The following is a 24,732-nucleotide window of genomic DNA, read 5'->3' as shown; positions in this document are numbered from 1 at the left end:
CAAAGTGCTGGGATTACAGGCTTGAGCCACCGCGCCTGGCCCCGGTTTTATTTCTAGCACCCATAAGTTCTGTGGCCTTGGCCATAGTAGGAGCCACCAAGTAACAGCTATCTTCTCCAGAAAAACCTGCGGAGGGGCAGATTTTTCTATCTATACACATCCTGTGTGTGGCAAATAGTTGCCCACACATCCCTGCATTTCCTTTGCTTCTTCCACCTTTATATGGGAGTAGGGATGGGAGAAGCAGAAACTATGTTCCTCAAATGTGACTTTATTTCACTGCAGTTTCTACAACGCCCAAAATCAAAAGAATCCTGGAAGGAACTCTAATGGAAACGGAAAACTATATTTTGCTTCATCAAATTTCCTAAGACTGCTTTTATTTTAACAGTCTCAAACCAGAGCTTGAGAGTACCAAGTCCAAGAAGCTTACGATGCCATAAAGGCAAATATTCTGGGAGGAAAAAAGTAGGCCCTTTAAAATCCAAGCTTTGTTATCTGACTAAGGTCAACAGAGACCGATCAAATCAACAAGCATGACATGAAGGGCAAATTTGCAATTAGAAGAAGAACAGGGAATTATAAAGATAGATGGGCCCCATGACATGCACGCCCAAGCCTGCATGGCCTTGGCCTCGGATGCCAGGAAATTAATGCTTTACTCTTTAGCATTCGTCACCTTTGGCTCTGAAGAGAAAGGCAAATGCATTAAAATAACAACAGTTAGAACACTTACTTAGCTTGGAAGGCATTGTTGGTTCCCCTGTGGTCGAGGTCATGACACAGGCATCCCACAGTCACCGCTAAAATTTCCACCTCCGTCAGAATCTCTTGAAACCCAGCGGTCTGGGAAGAAGGGGAAAATGGCAACAGTCACTGCTGGGGCACAGAGGATGGATAAGGTTAGGTGCTGAGCAACAATCAGCTCTGTTTTCATACCCACATCGTTTAAGGAGATGATTAACTGCCACCCCTCAGATGACAGTAAGTTGGGTGGTCAGTTGCACAGCCCAAGGTCCCCACAGTGATGAATTAGCTTGCTGTCACAGCAGCCCATGCTGCCACACCGGGACACAGTTCAGACTATTTTGTTCCCTTTTTAGAGAGAAGCCTGGACTATCCAGATACAGTGACAGTTTGGCAAAGCCCCAGGGCAAAATTTGTTTTGTTATTATACATTTTAATGATGAGCATAGGGTTTGGAGGTTGGAGGTTGGAGAATAGGAGGGAGCAGGGAATTTAAAACTGAACATTACATCCACCAGATGCCATCCAAATGAGAGCAGGCAGAAGGAAAACACAGCCCTTCTTTTTTCTAATATTAAAAGGAGAGACTTCAACATACTCAGCTTGTTACACAATGACATCCTAGAGGTTATCTTGTAAATACCTTAATTCATATTATGTTGGTAGACAGATGAAATTCATACAGATAATAAGGCAGTATGTGTCGTGGACACCAGATTGTCAACCCAGACTGAGAATCGAGTGGGGTATCCATTATTGGAAATTCTTTCTTATCTTGTGGTAGCTTGCTGGTGAAATGCACAGCTGTGATGTGATTTCTTTTAAAAGCAGGTTGATATAATTATGTAACCAAGAGCAGCAATGCTTCTTGGGTTCCTGCTGGCCCTTTCATTAGTTTAGAAGAGGAAGTAGACCTCTGGGAAAGTAGGCCTATGCATTTTCTTGATCGAAGGCCTTTATATCTTCCCCTCTTTTCCTTTGTAAGTCTCTCATTTCATTACTTATTAAAATCTTTATCAGAGAGCAGTAGAAGGTGGAGGTTAGGGCACAAATTGCTTCACTTTTCATGTGTGTTTTCCCCCCAAAATCCAGAATCGCTGGCCCACACCTGTAAGGCACTTCTCTTAAGGCAATGAAAATTTTGTTTTTAAATTAGTTATGTTTTTGTTGCAGAAATAACTGAACAATAGGTTCCTGTGTTGACAATTTTATCTTATTTTATTTTAGGAGATAGAGTCTCCCTCTGTCACCTAGTGCAATTGCACAATCTTGGTTCACTGCAACCTCCGCCTCGTGGGTTCAAGTGATTCTCCTGCCTCAGCCTCCTGAGTAGCTGTGATTATAGGCACGTGCCACCACACCCAGCTAATATTTGTATTTTTAGTAGAGACAGGGTTTCACCACATTAGTCAGGTTGTTAGCTGGTCTCAAACTCCTGACATCAGGTGATCCACTTGCATTGGCCTCCCAAAGTGCTGGGATTACAGGGGTGAGCCTCCGCACCCAGCAGCAATTTTGTTTTAAAAGGTAGGCTTGGGTTCACTACTACATTTAGAAATACATATAACTTCATTTGCACGGAAAATGGGAATGCTAATAAATTGGGAGTATGAAATAGTTCATGTCAAAGCTTGCGTATGCGGCTGGGCATGGTGGCTCAAGCCTGTGATCCCAGCACTTTGGGAGGCCGAGGTGGGTGGATCACCTGAGGTCAGGAGTTCGAGACCAGGCTGACCAACATAGCAAAACCCCGTCTCTACTGAAAATACAAAAATTAGTCTGACTTGGTGGCAAACCCCTGTAATCCCGGCTACTCAGGAGGCTGAGGCAGGAGAGTTACCTGAACAGGGAGGCAGAGGTTGCAGTGAGCCGAGATCACATTGCTATACTCCAGCCTGAGCGACAGGGCAAGACTCCATCTCAAACAAACAAACAAATAAACAAACAAAAAAGCTTACATATGCCCTTCACTTTAAAATCTGCAGTTGGCTGTTAGGTTTTCTAATTTTATTTTACTTAAGGTATTGCCTGCAGTAATTTAAAAAATTCAAATTATACTGAGACTTAGAATTAAAAATCAGTAGTCCCTCATTCTTCTCCTTTCTTGATTCCCGAAGGCAACTACTTTCTATTTTCTTTTTTACCTAAATTGGTAGTTTTCCCACCATATGTCTATATAGCATGCACATATTATTGGCACTTGGTTATTCACCAAGTACTCATATTGTCCTTCCTATGTACCTACCATACATTGTTCTAAGAGCTTTACAGCCGCTTAACTTATGTAGTTTTCACTGTGGTCCCGTTAGGTAGAAACTATTACTGCCCCCAGTTATAGATGAGAAACTGAGTCACAGAGAGGCTAAGTCATATGCCCAGGGTCTCCCAGCTAGTGCATGGCAGATGGGGGCAAGCTCCCAGCATCCTTTTGCCGGAGCCTGCCCTCAAACACTGCCGACGTCTAGCAGCAGATGAGTTTACGGTCACCCTCCCCTCACACTCCCAATGTGATCCACAGAACTTTCCTATATTACCATCCTATAAACATCATTCACTGCCGAGCTAATCAGTATACAATGATTGTTTCCTTACAAATGTACATTTTCTTGTTTCCTGGAGTTAGGATTTCCGTGAAACATCTAAGTCTTCTTACACCCTACACAACTCTGCAAAATGCTTCTCAAAACAATTTTGAAGAGGGTCAAAACAGTCACAGCTTGTTTCTAGATCCTTCCTGTCCTCAGGACGCCTTCCTGCAGCCCAACCCTACTGTCTGGTCTGGAGTCTCTCCTCTGTTGCCAGCTGCCCTTGGAGCTTCCCCCGCCATCATTCAGGGGGGTTCCTCCTTCCCCTCCTGTGTCTGGTCCCCCACCTCCTGCGTCTGGTCCCCCACCTCCTGCAGCCCACATCTTTCTTTTTCCTCGTTTACCCTCTCATTTTGCAGGAGCACGTCTGCAGGGGCTTCATGAGAAAAGGCCTTACTTTTTTTAAACACTGGGGGAGTTGGTTGTTTTTGAGGCTTTGCATGACTGAAAAAAGTCTTTATTCTATTCTCATACTCAGCGTGCCTCACAATTCTAGGCTGAAACATGTTCACTCAGAATTTTGAAGGCCTGCTCTATTGCATTCTAGCTTCCAAAGTTGCTTTTGACAAAATGCCATTCTCAATCCTAATCCTTTGAATGTTACTTGATTTTCTTTTAGAATCACCTCTCAATTTCTGGTGTTCAGCAATTTCACAAAGGTATGTTTTGCTTTGGGACTTTTTTTCCCATTCAATTCATATGTTAAGCCTAATCTGGAAAATCAATTTCTTCAGTACAATGTTCTTCTAATCTTTTTTCTTTTTTTAAAAAAAAACAATTTTCTCTTCAGCAGTTTTTTTTTCTGCCCTACTTGAATGAAACTCCAATTAGTTGGATATTGGGCTTCTTGTACTGATTTCCTTATTTTCTTATCTCTTCTTTTCCATTTCCTATATAGGCCTTTCCTCTTACTTTCCAGGCATCATAATATGTTTAGTTTATGAGCAAATTTTTGTTTGATGCTCCTTGTCCTATAGCGTGCTATTCTTCTCCCATGGATGCATGATCTTTTCTTGTCTTTCTGAAGATACTGATCATAATTCATCTGAAAATTTCTGCTGTTCCCCGTATTGCCTTTTTTCTCTGAGCTCCTTCTTTTCTCTGTGTTTGTGGGTTTCTCTGAAATGTCTGGTAACCTTTGGTGGTCAATTCATTCTTAAGAGTAAGGCATCACAAAGCTCACTGTATGTATGTGGATGCATGTGGGTGGTGCCTGCAGATTGTTGTGTCTTACCATGGGGTGACTGTGTGGCCAGCTGGTCTTTTGCTGGAGATGCCCAAATGTCAACATCTAAACTCATTTTCTCTGGACTTTCCAATCTGTTGCCTGGCAATGGTGTAAACATGTGTGTCAGCATCCCAAGAAAAGAGAACTGTAGCTTCCCACCTGTGAGGATGTAGGCTTTCACTTAATCCTCTTATTTTGAGTGCGCACCTCATCCTAACTTTGGTTTTGCTGTGTACCCAACTCCGGGATTCAGTTTCTCCAGCAAATACTCTGCTGTGGCAGAGGTAGGGGAAAGAGTAGCTCTCCAACTACACAAAAAATGGAGACTTGGGCACTCACTGTTTTCATCACTCCCTCATTCCATATCATCCCATTTTTGTAATATCTGAGGCCTCTAGTTCCTGAGTCTCAATAGGTTCTGGGGGTAGCATTCTTTCTTATGGATACCCCTTCCTCCACACACTCACCTCTGAAGACACTTGAGTTTCTCTTCTCTGCTAAGTTATGAATTATCCTCCCTTCATTTTCTGCCTTCATGTGTTATGAGTCCATGCAAGGCAGGATTTGTGTACATTTTTGTTCTCCATGTTATTTTAGGGTGATTTTTGAAAACAGAAGGGGGATAAATGTCTTTTGTTGTCATCTCTATCATCTTAAAACTCAAAATGTTGAGTTTGGTCTTGCTAATACTAGGTAAAACTTGAAAAGTCCATCAACTATGAAATAATTAACTATGGTGCTCTGGAAATCATTGTTGTGCAACGATAGTGTGCAAAAATTTAGAGAGATCTTGCCCATGAAAATGCTATTGACTAGAACTAGCTGATAAATCAGAGCAGTAACACTAGGGATCATGTTAAAATAAGGTAATTTAACTAGAAATTTAATCAGTAGTTAAAGCCAAATGCCATCTTGTAGATTCAAGATCAAAATCCCCAACCATTTTTAAACCATCAGTTATCACCCATTTTATAATAGGGTCGAACATATTTTGCTAAAGTGTTCCACAGAGTCCCCATCCCCACTCTGCCCAGAAATCTATCATCTTGGTCTTAAGCTATTTGTATCATGGACACTTTTAAGAATATAACAGAGGCCCTAGACTCTCTTCCTAGAAAATGTTCTATAATTTTATGGTATTCAAAGACTATGGAGCCCATCTCTAGATCCTTGGAGTGAAGAATCCCTGAAGTACAGCACCTACACACAGTCACACAAAACATATTTACCTCTCTCTACTGTGATACCTGAGTTACTGAAGCATCACCTATCTCTTGACTGTGATTTAAAGCTGCCTGGTAAATGGTTTCTGGGAGTCATCAGGCCTGAAAAATGCCCACCTGCCACTAAGTGTCCTTTTGCCCCTCCCCCACCCTCATCCATCTTCCTCCCAGTGCTATCCATTCAGGCCTGCATGTACCGATATTGAGTAGAAAAAGTCAACTGTCTGCTGAAGACAATATACTTTCTAAAGAAAACAGACAGGCAGCAGGAAGTATATTTTAATGCATTTACCCCATTCTTGACTCTGGTTTATTCTTTTACTTTCAAATAAAATGTCTTTTCTGCTCCTGATCCAATCATTATGGGTTTTATTGAGCTTTAATGTGAACACATCTTCTCACCTGTATTCCCTCACAGTTCATATCAGAAATATATGCAGTGAATACAACATATTTAAGTAAAGAGACAGCCAGGGCATACAAACCTATTTCCCATGTCACCCCCTCCAGCAAAGCCTTATGCCTGCCCACTGAGCAGGCCTCCAATGATAGCCCTTCATTAGGCTGAAAGGTATGCTGCCATAAGCCTACACCCAGCTTCTTCAGCATATAATAACTAGAACTCCAAAAGACCCAAGCCAGTAAGATTGATTATCAAGGTCTCCTAGACTACCCAGTAATTTCTATCATTAGCCAGCATAAAATTTGAATCAGCCAGGATGTACTCTCATTTTAATGCTGATCCTGTATGATACTAATGAATGGGGGAATATCACGGCCAGAGAAAAAGACTTGCTTGGTAGCCCTGTTGAATCCAAAAAGGTGTCAAAACACCTATAATATTAACACTAGATGGTGCTATAGAGAATTTACTAATTTAAAAAGCGTTATGGCTGGGCACGGTGGCTTACGCCTGTAATCCCAGCATTTTGGAAGGCCCAGGCGGGTGGATCACGAGGTCAAGAGATCGAGACCATCCTGGTCAACATAGTGAAACCCCGTCTCTACGAAAAATACAAAAAATCAGCTGGGCATGGTGGCGCGTGCCTGTAATCCCAGCTACTCAGGAGGCTGAGGCAGGAGAATTGCCTGAACCCAGGAGGCGGAGGTTGCGGTGAGCCGAGATCGCGCCACTGCACTCCAGCCTGGGCAACAAGAGCGAAACTCCGTCTCAAAAAAAAAATAAAATAAAATAAAAAGCGTTATTAGCTGCCTATCATTTATCGAGCAATGGGTATATTTGAGAAGACGCCTGGGATAATGTCAACAAGTTAACTTTTATAGCGCTTAGTTTATGCCGGGCATTCTTCTAAATATTTCAAATTCATTAGCTGATTTAATATTTGCAAGAACTCATTGAGGTAGATAACTGTTCTTATCTTCCCATTTTATAGATGAAGATATTGAAGCACCAGATTACAAGACCATAAAACAAGAGAGGCGGGAAAAAAGCCCAGGTAGCCTGGCTCCTGCGTCTGTGTTCTTACTACTATGCTACACAGCCCCTAAGTTAAGGTGTGGGTTCAGTTGAGCTTTTAAATCCTATTGTGATGACACAGTGTTAGATAATAGGGCTATAAGAATCCTTTAGTGTGGGCTTTATTTCACAAAGGATGTTATTCTTGAGTAGGAAGAGGTCGATACTGCAGAGCCATCGGACATTTTTAGTTTAAATATGGCTCTGCCACATCAAGATGTGCTTGATAATATACGGTGCTTTACAAATGAGGTTTGGAGAAAAAAGAAAGATACAATAGTTTATAAATACCCCAACTTTATAAAATATTTAAATATATGTACAGGAAAAAGTCTGTTAAGATGTACATCAAGATATTATCAGTAGTGGAATTACAGTTGGCTTCAAATTTTTCCTTTGTGTCTAAAATTTTCATAAAGAACATTTGTTTAATAAGAATATCTATTTTACATATGTGTGTATGTGTATTTGTACATTATTTTTTGTTTCGAGAATTAGCCCATGCTTCATCAAACTGTCCCAGCTTGAAATGAAACAGTGATATTCTGAAAAGTTTCCATTCATTCATTGAATAGATATTTATTATTTACTGATTTCCTGGCACTAGGAACAGAGCAGCAAAGAAGACAGCCAAGATCCCAGCCATTTTTGTGCATGGAATCTGGTTACCCCTTGAGCCAGCAGAGCAGTGCCACAGAGCACCCTTTTCTAAAGAGAAGCTGTCATAACATCGGTTGTGCTTTGTGGAAGAGAGAACTGGTAGAAATGTCCAGCTCCTCCTGCTTGGTTTCTGGAGGAGGTGTACCACAGACTGCATGCCCTTGCCATGTGTGCAGCCCTGGCTCAGCAATCTGAGAAAGTGATGCCAGAAATTCTGCTCTCACCTTTCCTTTTGAACCCAACTATTGGAGTTATTGAATGATGTGGGATTTCCTGATGAGTTCATCCTGTTGATTCTGAGATCTAGCAGAGGCAAACTAAGATAGAGGGAATCTAAAGATATACTAGAAATTCCTAATGGTTGTAGACACTCTAAAGCTGAAGATGGTAGGCTCCATATGCTCCACCGTGGATTCTGATGTCCAGGCACTACAGCAGAGCCTTCGGAGGATTGGCTAAGGTTGAGGGACAGCATGATAGGTTTTGAAGAGTCTTTCTTTCTCTTCATTTTTCTCACTCTTTTGGATAAGAAGAGCAAAGAGTACAGTTCAGACAATTCCAAGGGTTTTGAAAGACATGATTTCTCAAGGAAGTGCTTCCTCTAGAAGAATCTGCACACCATATCCCTAGTCTGTGTCATTGTGCCTTTGCTGATGGCTTGAATTTGAAGGCCTTATGAGCTTTGGGCAGAAAGGCAGTATTTATAGAAGAAGCATTTAATTTCTGGTATTTTTGAATTTCTGGTACATAGAGTGTTGCAGGGTCACTGTCTGGGACCTTTGTTTGGTAGATTATTAAAAATCAATTTATTTCAGCCAACAAATTGCTCTTTGAAGGTTTTATTGTAAATGCCACAAACAAGTTGCTCATATCATCTTAAAAAGAGGACTGTCTCAAGCTGTAGAGTGAAAGCAGATTTTAATTGCTTACCAGGAGCACTTATGAGTAAATTTACACTACTGGATGTTGCAGCATACCTTCTTTGAGAAAAGGATCTTACCTTTTCCAATCAGAGAAAATGTGTGTTGAAAGCAAAAGGGGGAGAACAGGTATGCAACTATAAACTTCAATGGAGGAGAAAAATCCCTACTGAGCAGACTATAGCATCTAGATTTAGTGGTCATATTCCCTCGGCATTTACAGTAATGTTTGTCTACCAATATTTGGGTCTGCTGAGCAGAAAAGGGGGCACCTCAGCCCCATTTTGAGGTCCAGAGACCAGAACCTTTCCAACTGATAGGGAATCACCATCCAGGACTGACATGCTTAGATGTCTCTTTACCGGAGTACATAATGCAACAAGCCAATTGCAGGTTGTCTAATTGTCCATGGGAACAGCGTAGTTTTGATTAATTTGCTTCTCTTTTCAAGATGAATGCAGCCAAATATTGATTTGGGATTAATTAAATATTGATTTAGGCTTAAATGATCCTTTCCTTACCAAGCTCAGAGTTGGAAGGACCTTACAGTCTATATATAAATGACTTTCTTTCTCAACCAGAAGCTTCTGAAGGCACTTAACTATCAAATCATAAAACCTCAGTCATGTTTTGGGAATATGTTGACCCTTAATCTCAACTAAGGTTGCAAATGCTTGTCCATGTAAGTCTCAGAAGGGTAACACGGTCTGGTACAATTATATATGTTCTGTAGACGTTGGATGCATACATTTAAAAATTGGATTAATTTTATATAACTTTATTATTATATTTTATTACATTTATAACCACTTATAAGACAATTTTTAATCTATTTATTAGCATAATTTTTAAATTCTTTCTTTCTGGAAGCTAAAAACATACAAAGAATAGAATACCATTAATATAATAAACCCAGTGCAGTCATTGCCTAACTTCAACAGGGATCCAGGTTTTGCCAGCTTATTTCATAGTCTCTTCACATGCAGTGTGGGTTTGTTTTGTTTTGTTGGCTAGAGTATTTCAAAGCAAACCTCTGGTATCTGTCAATACTCTTTATTTCATTCTCAAGAAGTCCTAATGTGGTCAAATAAAACTTGCTCAATATATTTTTTCTCTCTTATTTTGATAAAAATGTGCAAAAAGATATACAAATTGTATAAGGAAATTTTCAACTAAATAATAAGACGAGAAAACTGAGGTTTCTACTTCAAAAGATATTTGTGCTTTATGATTTTTTTTGAGGACAAGGACAGCATGTTTTGCCCATGTTTAGAAATACAATTTATATTTTATTTATGCTAAATTACCAGTGAACTGCATATAATATAACATATGGCTTATGACCACAGAAAATGGAGCAGATCACTTGGTACACATTAATTGTGTAGAAAGACAGATATCTCTCAAAGTGCCACAGAGCCCAGGTTGGTGAATTTCAAGAATTTGAGGCTTCTTCAAAGCTTACCCCAGTTTTTGTTAGCCATAATTGAGCCAAAACTAAACATGAGACCCATGAAAAATTAAAACTTTTTACAGCTCCCAACTTAACACCCTTAGATGCCAGGTTTCAGTCCCAAGAAAGTGCCACTAGGAAATCATACACCAGGGAAAATAGAGGCTGTGATAAATGACCGTGGCTCTGCTGCTAGGTCTCCCTGACCTGCAGGATTCGGCTGGCGTCATAAAACACAAAGCGACAGATTAAGCAGTTTACCAACATCATAAAAATCTCAAGAATAAATTCACTTTAATCAAAAATCCTATATTGTAACTAGGCAGCCCCAGCCTCGAAACCACGTACATTTAGGTATAAGCCCGTGTCCATGAACAAGAGGTTATACTTTCCCTGTAACGTCGAACATGATTATGTTCATACACTTTTACAATTTACATGTCCTAAGAAAAATACCCAGCTCTGGCTGATGGTGCAGGAGAATTTATTTTCACTAGAAAGGGAATGACCCATAACTCATGAATGGCAGCGCTTAAAGTGAGTTATGGAGGTTACTCTCCTGTGAGAGGAAATGGATTGGATTATCCTTCTGCCCAATTGTATGTTTGGTTATTAGCACACCAGGTTCTTAATTATGTGCAGCTTTGCCTTTTTTCTTTTATAAAATAAATGTGGATAAAAGGAATGTCAGCAGGAAGCATAGAGTGCCTAATTGGGGCTCTGAGACATAGTCAGAGAGAATAAAAATAGAAACCTTTTTAAATGATTAAAAGACAGGAGTCTTAAATGTAATTTAAATATAGTATTCAAATTGATTAGCACCATAGTTAATGTATTGTGTCTGGTGCTGATATTCTGCAAAAACATTTAAAAATTACTCCTTTTCTAAATTAAAAATTTGCCATCTTGTAGGTTACATCTGCATGAAGATTAAAGAGTTGGTTTTTCTATCATGTAGATTTTATTATATTATTATGATAATGCTGCCATTTATATTAAAGCAAATATAACAAGTTACTACTTTTACTGATAAGGAAATGCAATGTAAAAATGTTTGATGATTACAAATATGATTATTGTTTATTACTTTATTTGAGTCAGTTACAGAACAAAACATCTAGCTCTCTCTCTTTATAACTTCCAGTGTTAAAATCTACAAAGGAATTTGATTTCTGTTGAGATTATGATTCTTATTATTGAGTAAAAATATTTTATTTAAAATTTCAATTGGTTCTGTATTTCTTGGATGGGAAGGGAGGAGTTTCAGCTGTGCTTCCAAAATCTCCTTCCAGAAGAAATTTTCTACCTCAAAAATCAAGGGCTTTCCTGGAAACTGCAGTCAGAGGACAGAACATTAGCCTCAAGCTGGTGAATAGGATGGATTTTCTCCCTAAACATCCCTTCTGCTCTCTAGTTTGAATTATCAATAAAATGGTTTGGCTTATCTGTGAAAATAACCTTGTTGACAACACAAATATGGATTTAAATACGCTTCCTCCACATCAAGATTTAAGAAGCCCCCAGTAAATGTCAGGGGGTGTCAATGTGTTTGCTGTGATACTTGGTTATTATTAGTGTTTAACTGCAATTCCCCACCAGCGCCACGCTACCAGCACCACCATAAATTTTAATGTGATCATGTGCTCTTCTCTTTTCATATCCAGTGAATTCTGCAAGATCATAATATTCTATATGAACCCTAGCTGAACCTGAGTGTGATATGAAGAAAGAACAAGATTTCGGGCAATGATAGTTGTTCATCATTTTACAGTTTTTCTTAACTGGACACTGAACAACATGGTTCCTTGAATAATATTACCCTAAACTAAATTCACTCATTCAATTAATCTTTATTGATATCCTACAGGATGCAGGGCATGACCCAAAGTGCTAATGAGTACATTTATGGGATAGTAAAGAATACTGACTCTTAAAGAAATCTTTTTTTCCCCTCTTGGAAAAATCTGTCAGAGCTCATACACCATTTATAAAATGGAAAAAATATCTGCAAACTTGGCACCACTATGCCTTTTATTTTACAGAATACAAACAAAAGCACAGTCATTTCCTATATCTGGTCTACGTTGTGAATATGAGAAATATGTCCATCATCTTTCATCACGTATTTATAGTTATAATTTATTTATTATGTATGTGCATGATGGAATGTTTATTCTATAAACCCTTATTAGTAAAGATAATTTATATAATGGTCATTGATCTGCAGGTTCTTCTTCATTTTAATCACAAGTAGTAACTTGTACCACTTACTGTATTTATCAGAGGAATTCAAAGTATTTGGGAAATTTTAACTATCTAAATATCTTTTTAAAAGTAAAGAATAACATTGAAACTTTCAAATTTATAAATGTGAAATTTCAGACCAGAGGCATAGAACAAATTAATAAGTCATTATCGGGGTTCCCAGTGAATAAAATGCTCATCATTTTATAGCAATTTGCCTGTCCTACAGAGCGGTTCTTTTTTTTATTATTATTTTTTTAATTTCTAAAGGAACAAAACCACTTTGTTACCCAGACATGAACCTGAATGCTTTCGCAAAACACAATGCTGAGTCAATATGTTTATTTTCCATACTGAAGTGATTTTAGGGTTAAAGGTTAGGAAGCTGGAACATATATTTATAACTTGCTTGTCCTGTTGTACGTGGTGCCAAAATTTGCTCAGCAGTGACACACAACTATGCATCTCCCTATTCCCAGAGACAATAGGCTTAGGAAAAATACACAGTCACAGATTTAAGGTCACACGGAGAACACTGGATTATTCACATTAACAGCACGGTATGCAAGGCAGCAGTCACAAAACAGGCCCATCCTGATAGGAGAGGCTCTTTTCCGACAGACTGGTTTTGTTGCTATCTCTTTTAAGAGAAACATTTATTTTGTGGTGGGGTGTGTACCTCAATATCCCCTGTGCTAGAGGAAAAGAAGCACTTTCAAGCAAGGTTGGTAAGGCTTTTTTTCCCTTTTCTGGAAACCAGCTGGGAAACTTTGCCTTGGAGCGCCATCTAGAGGAATCCTCAGCACACAAGCGCTGTGCTTTCTTAACCTTGGACCCAAAAAGACCCAGGCTGAATCCCGTAGTTGGTATATGGTAAATTTTCTTTTTCTTTCCCCCCAGATTAACAGAGAAGAAGTTGGTTCTAACACAACTCACAGATAGGAAATATGAGATCATTGGAATGGAAGTTTAACAATAATGTAATATTAAATAAAATTTAATAAGATGAAAACATTGAAAGACTTTTAGAGTTTTCAGGAGTGCCCAAAGCATGAGTGCCCATTCATGGAAATAAACCGTAGGCTGAGGTCGCATTCCAGAGATGAGAATTGGTGAGTAAATTAAGTTTGTTTTAGCCACACTGACTAAGTCGTCTTTGTTAATTCTGTAATTATTTTCTTAATTTAAAAATTCTGATTAACCACATTGACCAAAGTCAAGTTTGGAGAAGATACTTATGTTAGAAAAAAACAAAAGTTGGCATTTTTAACAGATTGTAACCCTTAGTGAAGTTCAACAAAATTTAATGAGCAGAAAATACTATCATTTCCAGATATGGCTACTCAAAACAATGTGAAGGAGAAAGAAAAATAACATTTTATTCTTTCTGAAGTCATGTTTTTGTTTTGTGGTCTCCTCCACCCACCCTCCTTACAGAGATTTAGCAATGAGGTCTCCTCTTTTTGTGTTAGCATAAATGAAACAAAACAAACCCTAAGTCTTCTCCAACAATGGTGCTCTTCAAGACTGCCGAGCATACTTGCAAAACAACTGCACGGGGGAAGTATTCTGACGATATGAATGTTTCCATTATGGTGACGTAGTTTGAGAATTCTATTTTCTTCAATTTCTTGGAAAGGATCAAAATTGTCCATATCATGGAAATATCCACTGTAGAAAACTGAGTATATATTTCCTTTGTTCCTAAGTGTCCACTGTGACCCTGCTGCTCTTGCCAGTTTCCCCTATTCCAACTATTTTAGGGCTTGTCATAAAAATCTGTCTCTGCCCTTGACATTTCTAACTCAAAAATGTCACAGCCATTCCTTTTTCCCTCATCGAACAGGGTTCCTGCTTATTTACTTTGGCAATTCAGCATAAATCCATAGGTTTTCCAGAATAATGGGTTAATAAGTTCTTTATTGAATGGCTTCTGTGGGCCAGACTCATGAACTCTGTACATAGAAAATTATACCTTGTTTACTGAGGTATGATAAAGGAAAACAAAATGAAGGGTTTTTTTCCCCAAGCAATGGTTGTCACTTGAGCCATTAAGCCTCATGGTTCAAAGCATCTTTCTCACTTGACTGGCTCACTCTTCTGATGGCGAATACAGCAGAAGAATGGGACCAGTCCAGTTTTCTCAGGCCAGTCTGCCTGTTCCTTAAGCAGTTGAGGAACCAAAGCACAAGTCCTTAGTATAAAAGATATTCTAGCCCCATCTTCTTATGCACATTTCAGCTCATGTCAATTTAACATACATTTTTTGAAAACCCACCAAGTTCATGACAGAGTGCAAGGTCCTGGTGCGACCCTCAACACATGGTGGCTGACCAAATATGTAGGTAATGTTGAAAGAACAAGAAATGATCTATTCCCTCAGCAGCTTACTCTATAGGAGGATGACAGATTTGTAACTTAAAATACACAGTGGTGGCTGGGTGCGGTGGCTCATGCCTGTAATCCTAGCCCTTTGGGAGGCCAAGGCGGGTGGATTACAAGGTCAGGGGATTGAGAACATCCTGAACAACATGGTGAAACCCTGTCTATACTAAAAATGCAAAAAATTAGCTGGGCACAGTGGCATGCCCCTGTAGTCTCAGCTACTCAGGAGGCTGAGGCAGGAGAATCAGCTTAAATCCAAGAGGCAGAGGTTGCAGTGAGCTGAGATTGCACCACTGCACTCCAGCCTGGGTGACAGAGCGAGACTCCATCTCAAAAACAACAACAACAACAAACAAAACACGGTAGTAAGGAAGATGTGTTGTACTAGATATAGTACAGGGAAAGAAGTAATTATCAATGATTTGGGAGAAAGGGGAATACTTTGTAGAAAAACTGGCACTAGATCAATGCCATCAAGGATGAGTACAATTTTAATAGGCAGAAAATGAGGCAGAGATTTTTTTTTTCTAGGAAGAAGCAGAATTGTCTTTGTTCATTTGTACCAAAGGGAAATGCATTTCATTTGGAGCTCTGATTTTGTGTTTAAATTTTAGTCTGGGTGCAAAAATATAAAGTATTTGTTTTATGTTGGAAGAATCCAAGACTTACATTCTTTTTTTTTTTTTTTTTTGGTATGGCAATATGTTTACACACACTCACAGATATGTACGTACGCATGTGTGTATATCTAACTATAAGGACAAAGAAACCAATATATTTAAGCCAGAAAATATTTTACTTGATGATAGCTTAACAATGTAGTAGAAATTATGCCAAAACAAGCCTTATTTCTTACCAGGAAGAAGTAAATAGAGGATTTGGTTTCAATCTTTGCCACAAATATTTGCTTTCAGATTAAATAACAAGGCTTACCTCTGCCCAGCTGTGCTAGATATCTCTGTGAAACAGGCTGGCCACCATCACTGTGTCATAGCCCCCGGGGCAGAGATTTTAAGGCAAGTAAGCCCTAAACCTGGAGAGCATGCACTCCTACCTCTTCTTTATCCCCTTGGCCTCCCTGGGCATTCTCTCAAATAAGCATCCACTCAGGATTTCCACATTCCTGTGGGTGATGTTCACCCCTCCCTACTGGCTTTCCACCAGCCCAGAGAGTCATATCCAGTGATCTCTTTGTTCTATTACTCATCTGCAAAAAGATTACTTTTTTTTTCCCTCTGCAAAAAGATTACTATAAAAATGTAAGCATTTCTTTTGTAAAAGAACCAGTTTATCAAGGAAAAATACTGAACAGAAGCTCAAGCAATCATTCTAAGGCTACACTGGCTTTAAGGTGTCAATGATATTACAGCTTTCAAGCTCAGAAATTGCTGGCACATATATACTTTCATAACCAAGGCAGGTAAGTTCCAACGTAAAATGATTACAGGTAATTTTTCAGAGAAATGGAAACGTAAAGGAGAAGGCCTGACAGTTCCTACAAATGAGAAATGGCTTTCCACCATCACTAAGCACACTTACGGTTAACATCGCGAACATCAGCTGACACACGTTGAAGGCATGTCTCCAGTTGTGGTACAGAACCATTCGATAGTTTTTCCTCACTGTCAAAAGCCACCTACACAGTGTCTGAAATGGAAAGGAGAGGGTGTGTTAGGCAGTTGTAAGGTCTCCATTGGACCCTTATCTCAATGGTACGTTATACCTGAGTAACCCTCAATGATCAAAAGCCTTCCACAAACATCTCTCTGGTTCTCACAGCAATCCCATGAGGTGTGCAGGGCAGGGATTATCATCCCCACTTTGTATTTGGGAAACTGGTGGTTCAGAGTGGCTAACACGTTATCCTAGGTGAACTGCTTGGATCACCCAAGACAGACTATCTTACCTCATAGTCGATTTTGAATTTCTGTACCATCCCCAGCTCCATGAACATCCGGAGAGCAGCTGTAATCATGGCATCAACATCGAGGGAAAAGTCATCAAAATGAATGTCATCAATGGCAAGTTCTGACACCAGAGGGATGTTGGCTGCCTACAAAAGCAAAAGACATAAGTCAAGCCAAGTTCACCAGCTTTCCCAAACCCCCATCCTGCTCTCCTCCCCTGCTTATCAGAAGTGCCACATAAATCAGGTCTGACCTGCACTTACACCCTGATACAGCTAAACTCTGAGCTGTAAATGTCTTTTGTTTCTGAACTGCAAATGCCCCAAGCAAATGAAGGTGGGGGCAGGGTTGGGGGGCTGCTAATCTGAAGATAAAATACACACACTGGATCTAGTCTGCAGAATTTAGAATACAGAACTGTCAAGTTTATGGAAACCGTGGTCATACAATATATTCTGATGCATATTACAGAGCACTAAATGCAAGAAACATCTGGGCAGCCAGCAGCTGTGAATTTTAATTGATGCTATTCAGGAGGAGATGGGAATATACCACTTTGTCTTGTTTCTTATATCCTTATATCCTGTTGCTTACACATGTTCTTTGTTACACACGTGTTCTGTATATTCAGAAGGATCGAAAGGATCAGACAGCACATCTCTGGTGGGAAATAAGTTGTCTTAATAAAATAGAGATATCTGGAGGTTTAGCATAAGCATATGTTTCACTGAAGAGATCAATTTTGCTATCTTATTTAGCTTCATTCTATATAAACGTCACAACATAATTACAATACTGGTCATACATATTCAGGGTTTTCAAAACACTTCTGTTAGGCAACTGTCAATCAACTGCCCCACCAACGAGCCTAAAAATGAGAAAAAAAAAATCTTTGGAAATCATTCGTATGCTGATTTCATTGGGTTTACCATATTCTTTGGATCGCTCTTCATAAGGGAGTCACTTTTATATTTTCAGGTTATCAGAGACCATTCTGTATTCATACTCTTAGTCTATTCACTGGGTTTATATTACCCTGGCAGTAATTTATGCCCTGGAACTACTTACTTTGGCTAAGAGATTAAATCCAACTCTTGCTGCTTTAAGCATTCCAGAAACCACATAATTAATCCTTCCTTCCCAACTCTATGCTCCTCCATAGGTGGAGCTTAGTTCTCCATGTATTTGTAAATAATTCAACCCCTAAACTCTCTACCAGTTGTCTAAGTCTCCTCTCAAAATGTTCATATGCTTTTGGGCATTCCATCAGTTTCATGAATAAATCACTCCAGGTACTTCCAGCATTTCTCCAGTTTAGACCAACTATCTTCTATGTCTGATGTGTAGTTTTCATCCTAGGATATTCCTTCGCCATAATTGTGGGGATGCCTTTTTCTCTCGCTCTCGTTTCTCTGGCCCACATCTTTCTCTTTCTTGGTTTCTCCTTTCATTTTGGTGAGACACATCCTCTAATAGATTCCCAAGAAAAGTTGTGAGGTAGATTTGTGAGGTTGGGCAGTCTGAAATGTTTTTGTATTACTGTCACATTTCATTAATAGTTTGTCTAGGTAAGATTTCTAGGTTGGAAATCATTCCATTAGAATGTTAAAGGCATTGCTTTTTGAGCTTTAAATGTTACTTTTGAGATGTCAGAAGCTATTCCGGGTTATTATACTTTGAAAATAACTCCCTCTCCCACGCAATTTTTGTAGAATCTTTTTGCTTCAAGAGTTCTGAAACGTCATGCAAATGTGCCTTGGCGTTAGTTTGTTTTCATTCATTTCCTAGGCACTTTGTTAGCCCTTTTCCTAATTGGCAAATTGTGTCTTTTAATTCTAGAAGAAAACAGGCTCTTTAAAGACTTCTTCCTTTCTTTTATTTTTCTGGAATTCCCTTAACTTGACCTTTGGACTGGTTTTTCTTTCTTTCTTTTCATTTCTCTTTTCTTTTAGTTTTCATTTTCTTTTTTCATTTCTCATATTTTTCATTTCTTTTTTGCTTGTTTTCTAGGATCTTCTTACTCTTGAGATTTTAATAACCTGGTTTTCATCCTAAGAGCTCTTCTTTTGTCGTCTGGATGTTCCTTTTTATTTTTTTTAATGGCATCTTAATTTTATTTCACGGATACAATATGTTCTCTTACCTCCTGAGGATGTGAATGACAATTCTATTTGTCATTTTCTTCTCATAATTTGTTTCACTCTCTGTACTTTGTTTTACTATCTCTCCTTTTTTATTGTGGTAAAAAACATGGACACACAAAATTTACTCTCTGGACAACTTTAAGTGTACAGTATAATATTGTTAACTATATGCAAATTGTCATACAACACATCTCTAGAACTTTTTTGGCTGAAACTCCATACCTATTAAACACCTCCCCATTTTCTCCTCCACCCACTTTTGGCAACCACCATTCTACTTTCTGTTTCTATGAGTTTGGTTACTTTACGTCACACAAGTAGAATCATGCAATATTTGTCTTTTTTGTGATTGGCTTATTTGTCTTAGCATAGTGTCCTCAAAGTTCATCCACGTTAAAGCATAGGACAGGTTTTCTTTCTTTTTTAAAGCTGAATAATATTCCATTGCAAGCATATACCACATTTTTGTTCCATTCGTCGTCAATCAATGGTTTAGTCTCTTTCTTCATCAGGCAACTTTCAATAATTTTAAAACATTAGAGGCTTTAGAAATATTAGAAGTTTTCCTTAGTGGCCTTGTAATCTTTAGTTTTCCACTCCTGTGTAAAAGTGGAGCTCTAAAAGTTTCTATTGGAGTTTCTGGGGACTTCTCTGTAGGTGGAATCTGTCTGACCTGTTTCCTTGGGGATGCCACCAAATGTCAACTCTTTGTATCTTTGCTCTTTAGCTACTCCGAATCCCCAGAGAAGAATCTTCTGACTGGAACCTAGTGGGAAAGCAGGTTGGACGAGGCATCTCAGTGCTGGTCTCCTGTTCATTCAGTCCCACCCTCATGCTCCCTAACCCAAACACCTGCAATTATACTCTCTCCAGAGGACAAGGAGTGGAGGAGTAGTACAAAGGAGCTGGGGCTCTAACTTCTTCTTAGACGCTCTGTTTTCCTGTTTATAATCCCATCTTCATTAGCACTTCCAAAGGTACTTTATTAGTCAACTCCTGAGCTATTTGTTGGGAGGAGTCTGTGGTATAAATCTGCTTGCCTCTCAGCTTTTCCCATTGCTAGGTTATTTTGGCTGCCTTGAGTTTACTAATTACTTCCTGTTCATCCATCTGTTTTCTAGTGTCCAAAATTTTGTCCCCATTAAGTCCCTTCCCAATTTCTTTGGCTTGGGAATTTATGCCTTAAAAAACTCCTTTATTTTTGTTTTAATAGGGCCTGGGGAGAGAACAAAAGAAAATGAATGTATTTAATCTATCATCTTTATCCAAAAATCAATGAAGTTATCTTTATTAAGTGATACCTTGAATGGCCAGCTTGGAGAACTCAGATTGGTCTATAGGCCCTTTGCTTCTATGTGCACAGGCCTGGCTGCAACCATGTGGCTCTCTTTCTCTTATTCTGTGTCCCTGTGGATTCACTTCTGCCACTGCACTCACTTATTAGGCTGTAACAATCTTAGAGGCAGACACCATTTTCTTTTCCTTAGGGAAGCTTCGGAGCAATTCCTTACTCCTGTCACGTGTTTGAGGGTTTGTAAACAGAGAATACCAAGGACTCAGAAAGATCTGAGCTTGCTGTAATTTGTTCCAATTCAGAATCAAATGCTAGCGGAAAACAAAACAAAACAAAACACTTTTAAAGAGATAGAGGCCCTGTCCCAAAAGACACAAATCTTTCTGGTATCAGGAGAGAAGTTTAGTTCTGAATTGGCAAAGGAGGCTGAAACTTGTTACAGTTTGTCACCAAAGAAGCAGAAATGGTGATGCAGGCAGCACTGTTCTGCTCCAGGTGGCTCCTGTCTTCGTAGATTATTAATATTCTCTGATGCCATTGTAAATCCTCTACCCTTCAAAGGCACTAAATTCACTTAATTATCTTAAAAATTAAAGAATATAGGAATTTTTTCATTATGAAATGTTAATGGAAAGGAAATAAGAACATTAGGTTGAAAATGTAAAATGACCTCTGGTTCACCAAGACCCATCCTTACTGACCTGGTCTTTTTTTCCCCTAATAGGTTGATTGATCCATGTTTAAATCACACCAGTCTGTAGATCACCCTGAGCCCTGCCATAAACCCTTGCTGGCACTTGTAGATGAAAGAAAGTTCCAAGCCTTTCAGGAATGATCATTTTCAGCTATTTTGAGAAGTCTGGGTAGTTTTCATCCCCATGTTGCTGGGTTCAAGAGCAGGGTCTGGAGAACACTATGAAGAGTAACAGGCAGTATGCATCCTGAGCAGATAAGCATAGAGATCTGGTCTGCAAAAGATTTGGAACAACTTTCCATTGACAAATTCCTTGTTATAGAGGCACGTGCTCCCCATTGCTTCCGGTAAACAGAAAATGAGATCGCATCTTCCAAACCTATAATTACTCTAGCCATAGGATATTAACAAAGCAAATCAAAGTCAATTTCTCCAAGTGTCAGTCTTCAACTTTTAAATATTTATAAGGTGTCATATCTCTAAATCAAAGAGGAGTGCCACAATCCAAAATAACTACTGAATTAATAGCCAGGAAATAACATTTGGATAAAAGAACCATTTACTTTACTGCAGCAATAAATGAAAACACAGAATTATGAGTCCTGGAGCTAATTTGAATAATGTTCAAGAAGTGAGACTCTAGCTGGCTGGAAGTACCTGATATCCTTTGACGTTCCTCTTCTTTGTTTGGGTCTTAATAGTTAAGTGGTTATCAAAGGGAGTCATAAAACTGCCTCCTCTAAAATTGAAAAGGTAGCTTTACAAAGAGGCCATAAAACGTTAAAATACAATCCTGGATCCCTTGACACATGAATATTACATTTTGTGATGCTCAGAAAACGGGAAGAAACAACAACGTGGGTGGTAGTCCAGCCCTGGCAATTCAAAGGAAAATTGACTTGTTGCTAATTCCAGCCCACTCACTCTCTTAATCCTCCGGACAAAAGCAGTAGTCAGGGGCCTTATGGCTCTGGGATTAATGGAGACAGGAGGTTGAGCTGTGGTGAAGTGGAAGAGACAGCAAAGTTATTTCTTTTGCCAATATAATTATAACCCTTATTATGTGCCAGGTGCCGTTTTAGTATTATACTTTGCATATACTCATTTGATGTTCACAGGAACCCTAAGAGCTTGGGTATATTTTTAATTCCATGTTACAATGAGGCAACTAAAATAGATAATGAATAAGTTGGTCAAATTTGCACAGTGTGATTGGCAGATTTGAACCCGGAGAGCTTTGTGCTAGAGACTGGCTCCCAGCCACGACATTGCCTCTCAAAATGGGCCTATGTCAAGCCAGGGTACCCCTTCCCGTATTATGCAAACTAAGTTGGGTGTACCCAAGCTAACATGGCTGGCATTTAGGATTTATATCCAGATGACTAGCTTTTCAATCCTTTTTTTATTATGAGTAGCCTAGACCCATGTGAAGAACAATGTTTGTGTCTTTACTTACATAAAACTCATTTGGGAAAGTCTATAAATTCACATGTATTAAAACCTAAGAAAAGCTGTGGACTCCATACCTGGCATGCTCACAGTCTACTCAAGAAGAAAGAAGAGTAAACAATGATTTCTAGGAAAACAAAACAAAACAAAAACAAAAAACCGCAGAAGCCTAAAGTTCAGAGGCAACAACAGAAGTGAACCTATGAGATGCCAAGAAGAACAATGGAGGAGGACCATCTGATGTGGGCATTGAAGGGTGAATACAAGTTTCACCAGGAGAATAAGGAAACATGGTGCACAACAGTACTTCAGAATAGAGTTCCAGTCTCCTCTGAGGATGGTGCATTACCTGGAGGCACACACAGAGGGCCCCATTGTTAACAACAACAACCAAAAACAATGCTTGTTCACAGAGATCCAAGACCTTCCCTAATAGGCTTGGAGCCCTGGGCTGCCTCAACAACTGTAAAACTTGAGTTCATCCAAGTAAAGGGCATCCGCTTTGCCAGGCTCCAGTGGCCTTGGACCACAGTGAAGGCGCCTGGCTTGCCTGGGACTCCAGGACTGACTTCTGTTCACTGTCCATGCCAGGTTGGCTCCCTCGAACCCTGGTAGTGACCAGTCCCCACTCTCTATGGTCAAACCTCCCAGAACTCCCCCTTTGAAGCTCTGGTCCCAACTTTAGCTGTGGCAGGTGACAAATGTTTGGGCCCTTTTGGTATGGGAAAACAATTATCAGTGCTTCCTTTTCCCCTTCTTTGCTGCACGCAACAGCAAACCCTTTCTTTCCTCTTCTGGGAAAATGTGAAGACCAAGCAACTCTCTGTGTCCTCCAGGAAAAAGGAATTTGTTTTTGGTTGAGTGGGGCTCTGAGTCTAATGGGCTGTCAGTTATCTATTTTGAAAGAACCAGGAGAAAAGAGAGAGTACTCTAGAGCCAGAAGGAAGGATGTGCTCCTGAAGGATATAAGTGAGGGAGCAAGGGCCAGGCGCCGTGGCTCATGCCTGTAATCCCAGTACTTTGGGAGGCTGAGGCGGGTGAATCACCTGAGGTCAGGAGGTCGAGACCAGTCTGGAGAAGATGGTGAAACCCCATCTCTACTAAAAATACAAAAATTAGCTGGGCATGTTGGCATGTCCCTGTAATCCCAGCTACTTGGGAAGCTGAGGCAGGAGAATTGCTTGGACCCTAACCTAACCCTGTGACCCCAATCTTCAAGTTCCAATCTGAGCTTACCAGCTGTGTGACTCTGAGGTTGGCCTGCTTCATCCCTCCAAGAAGAAGGTGGGTCCTTGCGGGTGGATGTGTGAGTGCAGCATGGTGGCTCTGTGAGTTTGTCATGAACTTCTTATAGTGTCCTTCTTCCTATGTCTTAGTAGCAGGAAAGTGATGGAAGGAAGGAAGTGCTCTTGGGGGAGATAAAAGGCAGCTAAGGCTGTGCTGACTGCATTAGACATTAAGGTTTAGAGATGTGAGACATGAATTCCCCAAAGATGATGCTGCCAGTCCAGCATGGTCTTTCTAGCTCAGCAAATTGCTGCCTTTTGTCTTGGTCCTGCCAGAACTACCATGCCCTCTTAACATGCTTGGTTGAATCTTAATGGCTTCTTGCCTACCTCAATCCAACTTGCTGCACTGTGGGTCTTTCTGAGTCTTTGCTGACCCTCCCTGCTGCAGCCTCACCAAAGAGAGGGAAGGCACAACCACTGTTGTTTCTTCCATTCTCCATGGTGCTTGGTAGCACACAGGCATGAGAAAACACTTTCAGTGACTGGGCAGAAAAAGAAGAAAGAAGGACGATGATGAGAGAACTTGTTCACCAACAGGAGATGAGCTTGTCTGGGAACATCAGCCTCTAGAGATGGACCAGGATTTGTAAACCAATAATAGAGACCACATGAGTTGGTTTGGCACTTCAGTGTCAAACAGCTAAGCCTAATGAACATCAAACTTCCTTGTTTCCGTAGTTTAAAATGCCAAGTGTATCAAAGCATTGCCAGTAACAAGAAGTCAAAGGAACAAGCCAACACTAATAAGGAGCCAAGCTCTTAAGGTGCAAAAGGCAGCAAGGGGTGTGAAGCCTCAAGGCCTGTGAAATGGTAGAGAACAATGTAAGAGAGCAAAGGAAACTGGAGGCTCAACTTTCTGTTTTTGTGGTTTTGATCAAAGTTAACCCAATTTCACCCTGCTCGTACTGGGTTGATGAGTGCCCATGGCTCTGTTACACAGTGCTGCACCCCACTATAGAGCAAAGCCAGTAAAGGGTGAAACCGGAAGCTTGGGATTAGATTTAGTAGCTAATGGCAATAGTGGGCCACCTTG

The 24,732-nt window shown here is 39.8% G+C and overlaps 2 protein-coding genes across 5 annotated transcripts in view; one reads left to right on the top strand and one right to left on the bottom strand.

Annotated features, from left to right (window-relative positions):
- Positions 1 to 24,732, top strand: part of RBM45 (RNA binding motif protein 45) — a 485,504-nt gene that overhangs the window by 128,797 nt on the left and 331,975 nt on the right. The window lies entirely within an intron of this gene.
- PDE11A (phosphodiesterase 11A) overlaps positions 1 to 24,732 on the bottom strand; it is a 385,263-nt gene that overhangs the window by 79,231 nt on the left and 281,300 nt on the right. Inside the window, exons 11-13 of the mRNA XM_032292833.1 lie at positions 16,829 to 16,975; positions 16,462 to 16,569; positions 737 to 846 (exon numbers count right to left, since the gene is read on the bottom strand). Coding sequence (XP_032148724.1) covers positions 737 to 846; positions 16,462 to 16,569; positions 16,829 to 16,975 — 365 coding nt within the window. The remainder of the gene's footprint in view (positions 1 to 736; positions 847 to 16,461; positions 16,570 to 16,828; positions 16,976 to 24,732) is intronic.

Source organism: Sapajus apella, unplaced genomic scaffold (genome assembly GCF_009761245.1).
Source record: "Sapajus apella isolate SASKATOON/1434 unplaced genomic scaffold, GSC_monkey_1.0 scaffold28, whole genome shotgun sequence".
Classification (NCBI taxonomy): Eukaryota; Metazoa; Chordata; class Mammalia; order Primates; family Cebidae; genus Sapajus; species Sapajus apella.
The sequence above is the reverse complement of the archived record's forward strand: the minus strand, read 5'-3'. Positions and strand labels throughout refer to the sequence as shown.